The sequence below is a fragment of the Triticum aestivum genome, chromosome 1A (genome assembly GCF_018294505.1).
Source record: "Triticum aestivum cultivar Chinese Spring chromosome 1A, IWGSC CS RefSeq v2.1, whole genome shotgun sequence".
In the NCBI taxonomy this organism is placed as follows: Eukaryota; Viridiplantae; Streptophyta; class Magnoliopsida; order Poales; family Poaceae; genus Triticum; species Triticum aestivum.
In genome coordinates this window covers 18,787,962-18,805,641 of record NC_057794.1, presented here as the reverse complement: position 1 = coordinate 18,805,641, position 17,680 = coordinate 18,787,962, and the positions used below count along the sequence as shown (strand labels likewise).

The window sequence follows — 17,680 nt, the reverse complement described above, 5'->3', positions numbered from 1 at the left end:
TTTCTCTCTATCTCTTTTCTCTTATTAAATATTTTTTTTACTCATGCGTAGAGACTGACTCTTGCATTAGAGCATGTACAATAATGGGCTTATAGTCCGCTTACATGATACTTTTGCTTTATGGAGGAGAGAGACATGGAAAAAAAATGGGAGTGGGCTCTCATACAAGAGTCTAACTATATGCGTACTCTTATGCAAATGTAATAAATATGAAGAAAGAGATAAAGAGAAAGTAAAAAAATAAATAGCTAACATTGTTGTATGAGTGGCTATTAACTAATGACTATATATGATATGCCAACCTCATATAGCAAACCGTTGACTACATTATTATCCATGCTCTTAGAGTACATCCCTTTATTTTTTTTTCTTGTTTCTCTTCTTCACATAGGCGAAAATGCAATGTAAGTGGGCTTATAGCCCACTATTGTACTTGCTATTAGAGCATCTACAACCGGGCACCCAAACCCACCTCTAACGTCCGAACGGACGGCTCGGTCACAAAAATTCGACTTAGGCAGATGCCCTCACAGGCCTCAAACGCCCGGTTGACCGACACCTCTCATATCCAACCCAAATATGAGGCGGATATGGGGTCCCCGGGTTGACCGGCACCTCTCATATCTAGCCCAAATATGGGATAGATATGGGGGTGCCCGTGCACATCCGCCCCGGCCCACCCGACCCCACATGTCTTCTTCCCCATCCGCTTGCCGGACCAAACTCTAGCCACTTCACTCCACTCCCCTCCGCCACCCAATCTTCCGTCCATCGATCTCCGCCCATCTCCGATATGGCGAGTAGCGGATCCGAGTCCTTCACCTCCAGATCCGTCGATCCCGAGCTCATTCCACGCGACCCCGAGGAGGAGATGGTCATCCGGCTTGCGTACCGCTGCTCCCGGGAGGAGTCCCGTGTGAGGCAGCGCTTGGACTCCTTCCGCCAGGAATCCATTGTGTCCGTCCAAATGACACATGGATCCGGTGCTAGGTGTGTCGTCGATGCATCACCAGAGGCGGTGCAGTCCGTCTGGCGTCCGGACGCGGCGGCGGATGTGAAACCCCTCCGTTGGCGTGCCGAGGCCATGGCCGCACCATGGGAGTCGTCCGATGCAAACATGACGTGGCATGCCCGCCGTGCGAGGCAGCAGGCGCGGAGGCGGCAGCAGCCCTCGCGGCGGTGGACGTCGACGAGGCGGAGTCACATTCTCCGGCGCCCCATATGTTGTAGCAGTTCGGGCGCCGCAACACCGTCGTGGTAGATATCGCCGGCTCATCCTAGAACGGATCCATCATCGATCTGACGTCCACCGGCACCGTTTCGGGTTTTGGAATCTGACGAGGAAGAGTAGGGCATGGAAGACGGCAACGCCTTGAGTGCCGTGAGCCGGCTCGTATCCCATGCCCTACTCTACCTTGCCGGCGACCGAACCAACACTCTTAACATATCCGGTTGTACAATCAAATATTTGAGGCGTGATCGGTAGGTGTTCCAGAGAAAAATATCTCTGGAACTTGCTCATCCTACTTTCGTAGTGGTGCATTAGTACTAACCACTTGATAAAATAATCTGAGCTGGGTGGTGCCACGTCCCATGACCCGCTAACTCCAACGCGTTAGTGATTGGATCCGGTCTTGGTTCGTTTCTGGTGGAGGATAAATCTAGATTCGGCAAACCATCTTCTTAGTTCATGCATTTAGATGTTTGATTCTTTTGATCTACGGTTCTTTTCATCGGCGACGGTTATTGTTCTGATGAGTTGGTCCTTTTATGTTTTAGCACAGTGACTTCTCAACTGTGTATTATAAAAAGGTTTGCCCGGCTTCGGTTATGAAGGGGTTTTGATGGTAGCGCGCTTTTGGCTCGCTTCTGTGTTTGTAGTCATCGCTAGGTGGTCCATAGATCTAACTATACTATTTGTTACTTCTGTTATTCTTTGTACTATCATAACAGATTATGAATATTTTTTTTAAAAAGGACATACATTCACAACACCTTCTTTTTCTCTCAGGCTGCATGCGTGTGTGCGTACCCAGCCCGTTCCTGTAATAGTTGGAGATGACCAGCTCTTCACTGTTCCTTGCGTGAGAACAGCGTAGCACAGGGCTCGCTGTCAGCATACATCTATGGCCATAGACCATAGTTACAACTTTTTTAGAGCGGAGCCATCTACCCGGCCTTAATAATAAGGCCCTAACAAAGTAGGAAGCCTTATTTGAGAACTCTGATGGTTTGCTCACTCTATTTTTACCTTTTCATGTCTGGTTACTGTCTGTAATGTTTCCCTTCGTTAACAAGTGTAAACGAGAACAGAATTTGCCATCAATTTAATGCTCAATACCAGTTGTAACTTATTACAGGTTTTACGCTGAATGTCAATTTTTGCAGTCGTTCATCCACTCTGATCCAACGACAGTAAAATATGAGTTACTAGACTAAGAGTACGTGGAAGTACCACGTAACTGTGGATCCGGTATGAAAATTACGTGGGGCCACGACTTGTAGTTGTTTTTTATTTCTTTTGGTAGGATTGACCACACACGTCGTCTCTCTCAGTGTCGGATGCCGTATGTATTCAATGTGTACAACTCAGGGTGTGTTTGGTTGCCCGCATCGAGCCCAACTAGACCCGCGCGGGATGTATGTGGGCTGTTTGGTTGTCTGTTTTTACTATTGAGCCTGCATCGCACGGAACTTAAAGTAGCTCTGGGCCTGGCTCACTGGAAACCCACGAATCGGCAGTTTCTCAGGGACTAGGCCCGAGCGGTACACGTGGGCGGGCGGCGGCTGCACGCACGCGGCTACGCTCGAGAAGCCGCGTTGCTTCGCGAAGCGCCGACAGTTATTAGCCTCACCGCGCCTCACCGCTCCCTCTCCCCACTCTTCCCCACTCTTCCAACTCTCACCGGCGGCGGCGGATCAGAGCAGAGGAAGAACACCACCGGACTCCATCACCGGCGGCGGCGGATCGAAGCAGAGGAAGAAGATCACCGGACTCCATCAACGGCGGTAAGCACTTCTATCTCTTCGACATGCACCCTAGATTCGATCCACGGCGATAGATTCGATCGACGGCGGAGGAGAATGGGAAATATGTAGATAAGCATAGAGGTAGTTCATACTAGTTCATACGAGTTCATACATGCAAGATCGGAATGCAGAAGGGGGATTGGGGGATTGAGGGATAGGGGGTGGACAATGGACACCGGCTGACCGGGGAAGCCGTCACCGGCGTGCGGAGCGGCTTGTCGAGCCGCTGGCCTTCATCTTCTTCTTCATCGCCGTGCGGGCTGGCGGGTCGTTGTCGTCGTCCTCGGCGGAGTCGAGGTCGATCTGCCAGGAACGACGGCCTGGCTCAGGCACCCTTGCTGGCATCTGCACTGCTTCTTCTTCCTCCTCCTTAGACTCCCCGTCGATGACCGCCGGCGGCGCGATAGCCGTCTCCCAGTACACTGCGGCACGACGGTCATTAGGAGCCCAGTAGGTCTTGTACTTTCACCACTTCTTCCTCTGTTTAGGGTCGACGGAGACGGCCTTATTCATGGCCCAGCGAATGATGTCAACTGCCATTGCGCCCTTCGTTGGGTCAGGAATCAGCGTCTTCAGCTCTTCTTTACTGGTCTTCATGAGCACTACATTTGATTCGTTCTGCATCTCAGGCATGGAACCGAAGTTCGAGCACATCTTCATGGTGTTCTCAAACTTGGTCCGGTCACCAGCCATCCACTCGAGGAAGAAGGCCCTCCAGCCAATACCCCAAGGGAAGGGGTTGGCATTGGAGCAGGAGCTAGAGCTCATGGCGATGGGGAGGAGCAAGGTTGACAGTGAGAGAAGAGAGGGCGTGGGTAAGTAGTGGTGGGCAGGGTGAGTAATATAGGGTGGATGGAGAGGAGGAGAAGAGTGACAATCATGCCGTTTTAACTACATGCTCTTCAATTAGCCATGAACTATGTGCTGTGCTTGACTCCATGAATTGTGTGCATATCAAGGAGAGCAATAATGAGATGGGCACGGAGGTGCTACCGCCCGTTGACAACAAGGGCAAGCAGCCCCTTCACCCAATGCCCGGCGAGATTGTGCTGTCGCCCACCGCCGAGGAAGACCCGAAGATGCCTGAGGGTGGCGACGACGACGGCATGGAGGAGCCCCCCAGCAACAAGCGCCGCAACTACGGCCACTACCATCAGGAGGATGGCCCAACTCACTTCTGCAAAGTCATCCTTGCACCGAAACTTGAGTGCATCCTCATGCCCCTGGACTTCACCAAGTACTTTGTCGCGGTGCCGACGGAGTTCAAGCTCAGGAATAACACCGGCTGCTCCTGGAAGGTGACGGTCAAGCTGATGAACGGTAGGGTGACTCTGGATCAGGGTTGGGCCACCAACACAGCCGTTCATCAGATCAAAATCGGCTACATGGTGACGTTCAAGCTCCTCACTCCCGACACCCTCAAGGTCGTCATCTTTAACGATGATGGCATTGAGGTCGTCAACAAGTGCGGGAAGCACGACGAAGTCTTCGCCGCCAAGGAGTAGGGCTGGGCCACCTCTTTCGAGCGTACTATCGAGTCTGCTTTGAACATGTCTATAGTTTATGCGTTGAACTGTTATAAAGTGTGGTACTGCTTATATCTGAATTATGCTAGTTGATGCTCTGTTTATACTCTGTTGTACTTATGATGTGTGCTGCCGAAGTGTGGTGGTAACCTCACCAACTAGCCAAAGAGGTTACCACACACCAGGCGTTGCATACAACCAAACACCATGCCTTGTGTTTATCCACTAACATGCAGGCAACCAAACACCAGACAGTGTGGTTCGTGCCATGCAGGCAAGAGGGCATGCATATGATGCATTTGAGGCTGCATTTGCATAGCCAGGTTGGGTGGAGAAGTGTATGCAATGCGCGTACTGTAGCGCACGGCAACCAAACACGTCCTCAATGTTTGAGCTCCAGACTTTTACTATTCTTCCCATTGACTTTTCTTCTGTACTCCTAGCTCCGAATGCCGGTATCTTCTATATCTAAATAGCTAGCCCCCACTAAGATATTTCTCTCAACATGCAATCATGTCACCTCATCATTCAATATGCATAAGAAAATGCCCACCTGAACTTGAACTATGCATATTAAAAATCCACTACAACATGCATGCATGTAAAATTCCATTTTATTATGCTATTTACATTTAATTTTTATATACTTTCAGAAACTATTGTTTCAAGAATTCATGTTTCATATAATCAAAATCTCATTGAAATATTGCGAACATTCCCGCAACAACGTGCGGGGCATCATCTAGTGTAGAGAAGTGATGGAAAGCAGTGGCGAATCTTAGGGATGGGGGGCTTCGACATGCTCGAGCCGACCCTCCAAAAAATGGATTTTTCACTAGTATTCGCATCAAAATTTTGACCTTATGTGAAAAAGGGTTGTGCTCTTTCATTTGAGAATCTTCCAACCAAAATCAATCTCAAAGCACCAGTCCTCCTGATCCCTAGCTTTCTCTCTTGATGGCCGATAATCCCATCGGAAAAATAGGCTTCCACACAACCTCTCGTCGGCGGCGGCCCTGCGGCACAACAACGCACCCTCCTCAACGCACCAGCGCGGGCTACCCATCTATCTGCTCCGGCACGCGTGCAGTTAGTCATGGCGACGACAAACTGCACGATGTCTTGTCGATGGCGGCCGCACGACACGCCGGCGCGTCATCCTCACAGCCGGCACACCGGCTATCCGTCCAACATCCTCGTGACACTGCGTAGTCTCCCATGACAATGAACTCCGGCCGTCCGTCACGCCTAGAGATTGATCCTCTTTAGTGTCGAGGGCATGGCTGTGAAGATCAACGTGGGATGTATACGTACAACAATGATTTCAGTGGTAGCGCTTGGTACTGTGAATTTGATTGAATGATGTAAGAAATTGTAATTTGTCTACATGATCATATTTCGCTCCATTGCGATGGATGAAGCTTTATTCAAGTTCTAAGTTTCCTTTAGGCTGTAGTTTTTTTTAAGTTTTGTTGGATTTATGCCATGCTCTGAAAGACGAAGTGGCGGCTTTCTAGAAGTGGAATAAGGTCCTCTCCCCGCCTAGCCCCCCGTCCTGATGGAGCTTCTAGCATCGTCGGAGGGCCATCCTACACAACCAGGTAAATGCCCTGTTTGGTTCGGCTGTGGATTTCTAAAAGCAGCTATGAAAAATCTGCTGTGAAAAATCTGATGTGAAAAAGATATAGGTCATTTGGCAAACTAACTGATACAACTTTTTCAAATTTTGGCCCGCAGCGGAATCAGATTTTGAAAAGCATGTCCTAGGCTGCTTTCGCTTTTGGTTCAGATTTTGGCAGCGGATTTTTGAAATCGGATTCTGCTGGGTTCGCCCTTTGGTTCAGATTCTGCTGCGCGGCAGCGAAATCCGTCGATAAAAGTTGAACCAAACAAGGCCAAAGAAGTGCTCATTACGGGCGGTGGCATCGGTGCTGACCTGCCAGTGGCTGGGCGCCATGTAGAGCACGCTCTTTGGCATGCCAGCCCTGTGGTCACCAAGGCAGTGGGGGTCTGGGCATGCACGGGTGTCTCCAACCTTGTCCAGTAGCTCAGGCATGCAATCTAGGTAGTGTGTGTAGTCACCAAATGATTCCAGGTGCATTAGATCAAACGTGTTGTGTCCAGGTTTCTCCTGGCAGTGAAGTGTTTGTGTGGTGCCAAGGAAAAATGGTGAGGGGCCTGGGTCTGGATTTTGGTGAGTGGTGTCTAGATGCTAAGCTGAGTGTGTGTGCCAAGTTTCAGTCAGTTTGCGCCAAGTTAGAAGGTACTTGCTGTTTAAACCCAAGTTTAGTCCAGAAACTGTATTGAGGATGGTGTGCCTATTTAGAAATGTTCCTGTATGGTTAGTAGCATTTCTAGTGTTCATTTGTGTTAAATAAATTATTAGAATTAACTGGGATCTTTTTGGAGTGGCGGAAATGTTAGTTGCTTCATAACCCAAGTTCTTAAGATTACACATTCTTTTATAAAAGAGAATATATACTCAGAAAAAGTTGGGGAAATGGGCTTAGGTGAAAATGTTAGAGTGATGGAGGTTGGTGACAACAAGTGTAAACAGAATTAATCAAGTTTCCAATTGGCTAAGTCCAAAAAGAGCCATTTCAAAGAAGATCCAACGCAAACTCCAAATGAAACCAACTTGATTTAAAAAAAAAGAACTTTGATAACTACCAAACTTTCGGATTTTAGCAATAGGCAAGAACGATCCTTATACTTAATTCTAATTATGTACATGCATGTATTAGAATGACTAATTTTTCTTTCACGTGCACTCCCTCCTTTAATTAGATGCATATATGCACTAAAGGACGAAAAGCTGATGTCATCCTAGATTCTTTTTTTACAAACTTTAAAATATTTTGTAGCTCAAACCGTCGCTTTGATTGAAAATCCGTTTTCATTTTAAAAGACGTCATGACGAGATCTTCAAAGCGAGATCTCATGTTGGTATGTGACGTCGATATTTTTTTTAGGTCCAAAGTTACCACGTCTGGACTACGTAAGCTATCACCACTGCAGTACGTAACTTATCATAGTGTTTGAACTGAAGTTATCACAAGGATGTTTCGACCACTTTATCCATGCGTCGAAGTTATCATCGGGTCTACGGTTCATACATACCATATTTACACATAAGTATCGGATATATTTTTTCAACAATTTTGTCCCCTCCTCACCTTCGGTCAAAGTTTTTTTAAACATGGTACAAACGCAGTCGCTTATACATACACACATATACTAACCCCTATAAAGGCACACACGGACACACCCTACCCCCTATGAGCATCCGAGAGACTAGGCCGACACTTCATCTTGAGATTGACAAAAGTCACCACAGATGCCTTATAGTTAACATGTTGTTTTGTACTTAACAGGTCTGCTGTGTGTATATTGTCATGTTATTTACACCCAAGTTATCAGGGGTAAGTTTTTCAATAATTTTTCCCCTCGGGTCAAAGTTACCATGGTAATTGTACCTAGGTTAGCAGGTCCATGGCACGGAAGTTACCACGCTACTTACATAGAAATTATCGGAGTATGCTTCAACAGTTTTCTCTTTGGGTCAAAGTTAAACACAATGTTTGTACATACGCTACCAGGTCCATAGTGCGTATATTACCATCATATACATAGAAATTACCGGTTATATGTTTTCAAACAAAAAGAAATCCCGAGTCAAAAGTTACCACGGTGTTTCTAGGTAAGTTATGAGGGATGTGCTGCATAAATTACCATGCTCTTTAAAACGAAATTATCGGGTTATGTTTCATACTTTTCCCCTCGGGTCAAAGTTACCATGCTAAGGGTTGTAAGTTATCAGGTCAGTGTGCGAAAATTACCATGATAATTGCACATAAGTTATTGTTGTATGTTTCAACAAACTCCCCTCCCCCATCAAAGTTATCAGACCCGAGGTACATAAGTTATCAGGTTTGAGGTGTGTAAGTTACCATGTTATTCACATAAAAGTTACCGGGGTATATTTCATCAACGTTTTTCCTTATGAATAAAAGGTTATCACGGTGTTGGCACGTAAGTTATCATGTATGCGATTCCTAAACTACCATGCTATTCACACGGAAAAACTGGGGGTATATTGTATCAAATTTTTTCAAGTAAAAAAATGTTACCGTGGTGTTGCCCTATAAGTTATGGATCTTATATTTTAACAACAAAAAATCTGGGTCAAAAAAATTATTGCGGTGTTTTTATGTAAATTACCAGGTTTGTGGTGTGTAAATTATCACACTATCCAATGTATATTTCAAAACAATTTTTTTCCTCGGATTTACACACAAAACAATGACTAGAGTTCGAATTCTACACGAAGAGAAACATTTATTTCTCTAGAATTACTCATCGAGAGGTGCAAACGCAATGCCCCCATCCTTGAAATAACTTGGTCCTTGGGTCTGCCCCCTCGTCAAAAACATTGTTGTTTTTTCTCGCTATCAAACAGAGTATAAAAGTCAGCTAACCTAAATCAAAAACACAAAAGCATGCTTACCTTGGGTGGTAGCGCACCTGCTCCCAACCGGTAGGTCTGGGGTTCAACTCTAAGTGGGCACTATTTCTTTTCTCCGTGAAATCCTCGCGCATGCCGAAAGCAGATCAGATGAGGGCCGCGTCATTCAGATCTAAAGACAAAATCCAAACGTTCGGTAATTACATATGTCATAAAAAAAGGAAAAAAAGGACATAATCCAGGATGTTGCAGTAACTCAGGGGCAGACTAGCATAGAATCTCAAATTAGGTTAAGATCAATGAGATGAACCAAATGAAAAGTGGGCATGAAGCAATTTACCTGTAGGAGCTCTGATTCAAATGGAATTTTCCATGTTGTGATCGCAATGAGGCATCTGCTGAAAGATCTTATTTCTTTGACAGCAAGCCAACCAGCGGCCCGAAGTAACTGATAAGTTTGTTATTCAGCTTGACTCAAACACACCGTGTGTTACAATGTGTTCATCTTCTAAAACCAATGGAGTGAATAGTATAAAACTACCACTTTTCGTGTTAGGCTTCCAAAAAACTACCAAATTTTTGTTTGTTGCTGATAACTACCAGAATTGGCCTCGGCTGTTTCAAGAAACCCAAATGACCGAGGTGTATTACAATTGATCGCAATTATGAAAGATCGGGCCCACGCGTAAGAGCTCTGATTGTTTGACCGTTAACTGGCATGGCAGAAAAGCAATCAGGTCCCTACGAAAAAAGCAATTGGGTCCCCATATTTTTTTAAAGAAAGCAATCGGGTCCGTGCAGACGTCGTCGTGCAGCTCGCACACCCGCACATCGACCTCGTCGGACTCCCTCCGGCCCCTCCCCGTGCCCGGCAGCAGAGGGCAGCAGGAACAGCAGAGGCGGGGCTCCACGACAGAGGAGGAGGCGGCCGGATGTACCATAGGGTGCGGTGTGGACCAACAGTGTGGCCGGCGGCCATGGCTGTGCGACGGTCCTCCGTAGAGAGGAGGATAAGAAGGGAGGCAGAGAGGAGGGGGAGAAAAGAGGATGAGACGCTAACATGTGGACCCCACATGTCAGTTAACGGCCCAACAAATAGTCAAACAAACGGTTTGTTTAGGTGCGGGCCCGACCTGTCATAATTGCAATCAATTGTAAAAACATTTGGTCATTTGTTTTTTTTTGAACAGCCGACGCCGATTCCGATAGTTATCAGCGATAAACAGAAATCTGGTAGTTTTTTGGAATTCTAACACGAATAGTGGTAGTTTTATGCTATTCACTCAAAACCAATGCACTACTAATATCTTCCTAATGTATGCTTTACCGTTACATATATAATACACGTAAGAGCAAGACACATATATAATTGCAAGACAAATACACGTAAACCTAGCTGCAATGTGCAGCTCTCTGTACATACTACGAGACAACAGATAGCTCAGCTATCTTTCGTGAACGGACTCCATCAGGTTGAGCCTGCCAGAGCCGCCGTCCTCGCTCTGCACCGGAGTGATCCTCCGGGACTGCCGCTTGGTCGGCACGATCACCGCCTCCGCCCCGGGATCGTCGGCGACATAGAACTTGTCTGCCTCATTGCTCTTGAACACCGGGTGAAGGTACGCGTCCGCCAGGTACGCCTTGAGGTCGAAGTTGCGCTCCCTCGCGCGTTCTAGCGTATCCTTCCTCATCACCTCCTGCACAAACCTCAACATCTTCAGACTTCACTACGATAGTACCTAGTAGCTTCCTTCCTTCCTAATGCTTGTGCAAGCATCAATTACCTGTAGCGGGTTTCTCACAAACGCGGGTTCGTACCGGTGCTTGCAGTACTTGTGGAACCAAATGGTTAACACGGGAAGAGCAAGAAGAGCCGGCGTCGCCTCCTCCAAACCTTTCGTGCTTAACAGCCCAAGGAAAAGCAGCTGCGACACGATCAAGGCTGTGATGATGCGTAGATGCACATTGGGCCAGAACTGCGCGCCGCTCTCGTATCGTTGATTGTAGACATTTATGATCTGAACAAGGGACGACCAATGAAACCAAACATTGTAAAACGGATGCAATGGTCTTCAACAAAATTGTCGACATCAACTTAGTTGTGCTACTAACTAACATGGTTGTATCGGTAGTTTTCGACCGTCAATTTTTTTAGTGAGAACAAACAAAAAATCTCTCAAGTATTAGCGAAGAGCTCTTTACCTGGTGGCGGTAGACGACGTAAGCCAGCGCAAAGAATACCAATATGAATGGAAGCAAGAGTGGTGTCACCACAGCATACACAAGACCAAGCAAGAAATATAGCTGTATTCGAGGCTCGGACCAGTACAAACAGATACTACCAGGATCCATTGCCTCTTCTCTGTCCTTCTCTGTCTTGACCAGGAAAAAGTTTTTCAAGTGGAACATTATAAATGCCTTCAATCTCAGAACTTCAAGAGCTACACCAGTCCAACCATCAACCATTACATATGTAATGAAAAATGTTGCCTTCATTGGTATGGCCACACCGATGATCCTTGGAATGCTGCAAAAGAGGCAATTTAGACTCACTAGAGATAGGTTTTACCATTGGGGCTTTAGTACCACAACTGACCTAATTTCTTTGCAAATTTCAAGCGACTCTAAGTGTTGGTCTAATTTAGAGAAACTAGCAGTGTCATTTTAATTAAATCTCTAATATCATTCAATAAAACAAGAGTTAAGTTCCACGCAAAAAAAACAAGAGTTAAGTTTTACAGCTGAGCATTTACTACCACAACTGATTTAATTTTTTTGCAAATTCCAAGATTGGTCTAATTAAGAGAAACTAGCATTGTCATTGTAATTAATTCTCTAATATCTATGCTAGCATTATTGGTGTTTGTTTCGAAACCACGAGCTCTCCATGAGTCAAAGAAGATAGGACAGGGTTAATAAACTATAACCAAATGCAAAACCTTAATTTTTGTTTTCACCAAATGGGTGAGCACCATTGCGTCGTGGTAACCAATGCCATTAAAGCCAAGAAGACAGCCATTTCACTCTCAAAATGGTATCATGATGCACAACTCCCCTCATACAAAAATGATGCACAGCCCACAAAATAATCACAGAACACTGCTACTCCTCCCATAATGAAGGTGAGGCAAGAAGTTCATCACCAGAAAATGCAACGTCGAGCTTAGGAAAAATAAGATAAAATGCAATAGACCAACCACATATGAGCTACATGTTGCCGCAAACTTATATGCATAATTACTAAATGTGTTTACACGGGACATACTCATTAGCTGACTGATGAAGGTAGGTATTAAGCTGCTCCAAAGCAGATCCTGTAACGATGCTCCCCAGGAATACATTGAAGAACAAGAATATAAAATACTTGGATGCAGTTCTTCGCTCTAGTGATGAATGTGATACCAATCCTTCAAACTGAGACATGAACATCAGTATAGTTGGAAGCAATATGAGGAAAATCTTCAAAGCAAGTCCAGGAAGAAACCCTTGGATGAATGATTTAATGGTGGGTCTGAAAAATAGCTGACAAGCAGAAATCAGGAGAGGACATCGATATGACATCTTAAAAATATAAATTTGCACACTTATTCTGCAGCGATGACGGAAAGGCTACGGAAACCCATGAAAATGTGGAATAAGAACATTCTGAAAGTTGACTTACGTTTCAATGAAAGGTTCTAGAAATGGTAGTGCCTTCTCTATGCCTTCAACATTTGCAAGAGTCTGTACGAATGCTATTGGAATGACATAAAAGAAGTTGAGGAAGAAGAAGGCCACGCCAATTATCAACCTCCTAACTGTGAGGGAAACAAATGGAATGGATAGATTATTCCAGTACACATCACGGGGTTCTGGAGCCCATTCAGTCAGCCAGACAGTTGGGTTGCTGGTTTGTTGTGTCTGAGCGGCAACAGCTGCACCCCACCGTGAACGAAATGAAACAAAGGCCGCTGGCATAATTGACTTGGGATCCTTCATGACTTTTTTATGCTCGTCAGCTTCCTGTGAATTATCACTTATTAGAGACGAATAGTATTCCGACAGTTGGATGCAAACAAAATTTGATTTTTTTTTTCGAAAAGGGGATCTCCCCGGCCTCTGCATCAGAACGATGCATACGGCCATAAACAAAATTTGATGCACGACAGATAATCTAACACTTAAAAGGACCAAAGGATACAAAGGTTTTACGGGTGCATATTTTGTAACTTACTTCCTTTCCTATCTTCTCAATCTCTGATCTGTAGTAATCAATAGCATCCACATCAGAACCAAAACATCCAAAAAACCCAGTCTGTAACATAAGTCCACATGAAAGCAAAGGAATTCAACAAAATAGATCCGAATACAGCGTTCCAGTATAAATGGTTATAAAACGATAAGCTCAATATAAAAAGCAATGGATGGCTAACTATGTTTGCAGACCAACCTTAGTTGTTGGCCTTTCTGCTTTTCGCTCAAACTTGAGTTGGTAGTAATCAAGCCAATTCTGCATTTGCTTCTTCTTTTCAACCAGGCCAGCAAGTTTATTTGTATTGTAAACTACCTATAGAACAACAAGACGTAAAATGATTATTCCCCTAGGTAAATCATCTAAAGAGGGATTCAGCAAGAAACTAAGAATTTCAAATATAAGGCTTAAATAAAATGATTATTTATGGAAAATGAATAATTGTGGGAGTCAGGCTAAACAATAAATTGCGAACTCAAATATCTGATTCTTTGAATGGGAGATGTACCAAAAATTTAGTGATCACCTGATGTTTAAGATAATGACCAGGATGATTGACAAGGAAGAAATGTTCCACGAGCTCACTAACTGATTCGTCAGGATCTGATGGTATATTCCGTACAAGAACCTAACATAAAAATACATTGATGACTTAGAATCAAAAGAATAATCGAAGGGTCATTAATCTAACAAGATCATTCTACTGTGATCTTTGCTGTATGCAGCATTATTTAAAAAAAACAGAAAAAAGGGATCTAAACAGTGATCACAAAGGTGCAGTCACAAAGGTGCTTTCTACCAAGAGTGCAGAAAGATCCTATGCAGAATTTGCATCAATAAGAAGTTTGAATATTTATCAATCTACGCATAACAAAATTTTCAAGTGTGTTGTCATTATATCCCCACGATTTTTCCAATCTGCCAGCGCCTTTTGACTTATCCAACCTTACATACAAGACACTAAACATCCCGATCTACTAAATAGGAACAGATAGCCAATGAGTACGATCATACAGTGAACTGATCTGGTCGACGTTTCTCCGAAGCAAGAAAGCGCAATCTCATCTTTGCAACTATTTGATATTCCTTCATAAGTATATAGCAGGTCCAAAAAGTAAATACATAGGCCATAACCAAGTGGGCTATAAACCTGCACAAAAAAGGGGGTGTGTGAGCATAATCATGAGCATACAAGAATGTAGGAACCTTAAACAAATATGGGTGGAACAAAATGCTTTGAAGCAGATCAACTGCTTGAGCTTGAATTTGATGTGCAACTACTAAATGCTAAACCTATATTCTTGCGTTCTTGCACCTTAGTAAAATGACACAAAAGAATGGTGTGTTGCTCTGTTACCCAAATAAACAATACAACCCTACACCTATAAGAAGTTCATGTACCTACTAACGCAAGCAGTATGCAGATTAGTAAAATCTGGAACTTCAGGAAAGTTGTCGTCCAGATGTTCAGATAGATTTAGCTACAACATGTCAACAAAGCTAAGAATGCCTTCATATGGATATTTTACTTGTGGTAAGCCAGCACCGCTATCGAATATCTACAAACTTATATGTATCAAATCAGCAATGCATTTCGATAATCAACGAAAAAACACATTCGATAAACAAAGAAACTATTCAGATATATATGCCCTGTTGCTCACCTCTTAGATCCATAAGGTATGTTGGATATAGAAAGTTTGTCAATGTCACTGTGGACCACCTTCAAAGTTTCTAGTGTATCATTGGTCCAGTTCAGAGGGACCAGAACGGCAAAAGCAAGAATTGTAATTGGAACAAATATCTTGAGCCTGCAAATGATTGGTTAGAAGTTCATCAGCATAGAGGGTATTGGAAGATTGGGCTCCTTGACAAGAAGGATGCTATGCAAAAATTGATATATAAATGAAAAATGTATACATAAGCCCACTGATGTTCCACATACAGTGCTCAACTGTTGTAACTGAAAATAATAATAAGGAATACAGAAGAGAAAGCTGCTGCAGTGTAGGTACGTACCCTGTGCGGTATATCCGTAGGTAGACGACGGAATCGAGGCCCGCGTGCTGGATCAACTCATCGTCGGGCATCTTGAGAGCAGCCGGCATCCAACTCAGGAAGTTCAGGTAGGACCTCATGTCGAGGTTGATATACTTGGCGGCAGCCACGGTGGCGCCCGCGGAAGCCGGGCTGGCCCGCGTGCCTTTGAGGTACCACTTCGGGAAGTAGACTCTGTCGTTGATGGGCTGCAGCCGCAGGAACGCGAACAGCAGCAGGAAGGCGACGGCGGTGACTACGTTGAGAGCCGCCCCGACGGCGATGTCGTAGATGGTAGCCATGGCTGCCCCTCAGCGGCTCAGGTAAGAATCACTGAGACCAGCCACACGATGCAAGGACGTCATGGAAGAAAACACCCTTGAAATGCAATGAACTCGAACGCCCGTCGCGCAGAGTCGGAACGTCCGAGCCGACGAACTGCTCGGCGGCGAGCACAAGCAGCGAGCACAAGGGGGAAGAAACTTTGTTTTCAGATTACCTGGAACTGGTGGGCAGGGAGACGCGAGCAAGCATTCCAGATGGAGCTCCAGTCGACCCCTCTCTTCTCTTCTCCCCCGAAGCTTGGCAACGGTAACGTCTCTGCTCTGCTGGTAGCTTGTGTACTTCTGTGTGCGTCTGCTGCTTTATTATGATGCTCTTTCGCCTACGCTAGAATATTAGTACTATTATTATATTCCACCCCTCTGTCAATAATTCGAATGCGCAACGGTCACCTTCGTCCGGCCGCACTAGCACGTGGAGGGAGGGATGGGGAGCAGGGGGCCCACCATGTCATTGTCACGACGTAGTTATCTAGCCATAGTTTCTTTTCTTTGCTGTCCATATTTTCAAACGAAAATGGAGAGAACATCACTATACGAGGACATTAGAGCATCTCCAATAGCTTGTCTATATGGATGTCTATACTCGTTTTCTACGATGTGATCTCAAAACAGGCGTCCAACAGCTTGTCTATATGGCCGTCCAAATATATGCATCCTCTATATCGACCTCGACAATGTCCACGGCTGGGCAATGTGAAGGCATTGTCTAAACTCAGCTGTAGTCATGATTTCTTCCTTTCCCCAGCGACGGTCCACCTGTCATGGTCCCTGTATATAGACATTCTTATGCAAAACTGGACGTGTAAATTAGAGAGTCTTTTTAGACCATTGTCTATATGAATATATAGACATCTAAATATACACATGCTATTGGAGATGCTCTTAGTCGGAGTTTTGATATTTATGCTTGAAAATGTTATCCGTATGCGCATCAATCGGCATTTGCCATCCTTAGACAAGTGAGACCAATGTAAGCCATACATGTATCACATATTTGATTACTAGTATAAAAGGAAAACTGAGCTTGGTGTAAAAGACATGCAAACAAGTAAAGCACAATTCAGGCCAAAGATGCTAAATATGGACTCCATATCATTACGAACAGGAGGAACATAGACACGCATAGTCGTCCTTCTCCCCTTCCCCTTTTCCTTCACTTTGTTTGGACGGCGACAGCAGGAGATCTTCCAGCCCATGGTGATTCGAGGCCGACAGTAACTTTCCTTGGTTGGCCTATGTCTTAGAGCATTTCCACTTGTTCGGCGCCCCCAGAAATAGTGCCTCCTGGGGGCGAGCCGGTGTTATTTTCGTCGTGGGGGCGATCGAGTTCCCACTCGCCGCCCCAAGTTGGCCCCCAAACGCTTTTTTAATTAGTTCGGCTGAATTTGGACGAAATTTAGACGAAATTGGGAGAAATTCATTCGTATTCATATTTGTACGTAATTTGAAAGACATAACCTAAAAAACCCTAAAACTACGCCGCCGCCGCCGTCCCGAGCCTTCTACATGCCGAGGAGATTGTAGAAGGCAGTGTAGTCGCCGCCGTCGCCGTTGTCGTCGTCCTGCACGCCGCCGTCGCCGCCGTCCCGAGCCTTCTACATGCCGAGGAGATTGTAGAAGGCGGTGTAGTCGCTGCCGTCGCTGTTGTCGTCGTCCTGCACGCCGCTGCCATCCTTGTTGCAGCCCTACCCTCGATCGCCTTGGCAGACAGGCTTGGTGGGCGGCAGTGCCTGGTCGTTGCTGTCCTCGAGGGCGATGACGCCGCCCTTGTCGCGGCTGCGGTGCCGAACGTCGATCTCCTCAAGGGCGCGGCACTGGCGCTCCATCTCCTCACGGACGTAGTCGTCCCGCACCCATTTGAGGGCGGTCTCGTCAGCGGCTGCCATGTCGATGTGCTCCTGTTTCACGACGACGGGCGGCGTCCCCAGCTCCCTCTTCGGCCTGACCAGGCGAAGATGCCCGCGGGGAGGGGGGAAGACTGGCGGTGGCCCTCATTTATGACGAGGCCGCCGCCACGGTTGTGCCGACGCTCCGACATCTCCATGGG

At 45.6% G+C, this 17,680-nt stretch overlaps 1 protein-coding gene across 1 annotated transcript; it reads right to left on the bottom strand.

Annotated features, from left to right (window-relative positions):
• Positions 1-10,207: 10,207 nt before the first annotated feature.
• Positions 10,208-15,935, bottom strand: LOC123187083 (CSC1-like protein At1g11960). The gene is made up of 12 exons (XM_044598854.1): positions 15,789-15,935; positions 15,272-15,622; positions 14,917-15,063; positions 14,267-14,402; positions 13,779-13,880; positions 13,451-13,567; positions 13,235-13,315; positions 12,683-13,023; positions 12,287-12,532; positions 11,224-11,548; positions 10,806-11,039; positions 10,208-10,718 (listed from the first exon to the last, which is right to left on the bottom strand). Exons 2-12 carry the CDS (start codon positions 15,589-15,591, stop codon positions 10,467-10,469), a joined length of 2,301 nt encoding a protein of 766 aa, XP_044454789.1. The 5' UTR covers positions 15,592-15,622; positions 15,789-15,935; the 3' UTR covers positions 10,208-10,466.
• Positions 15,936-17,680: the final 1,745 nt, after the last annotated feature.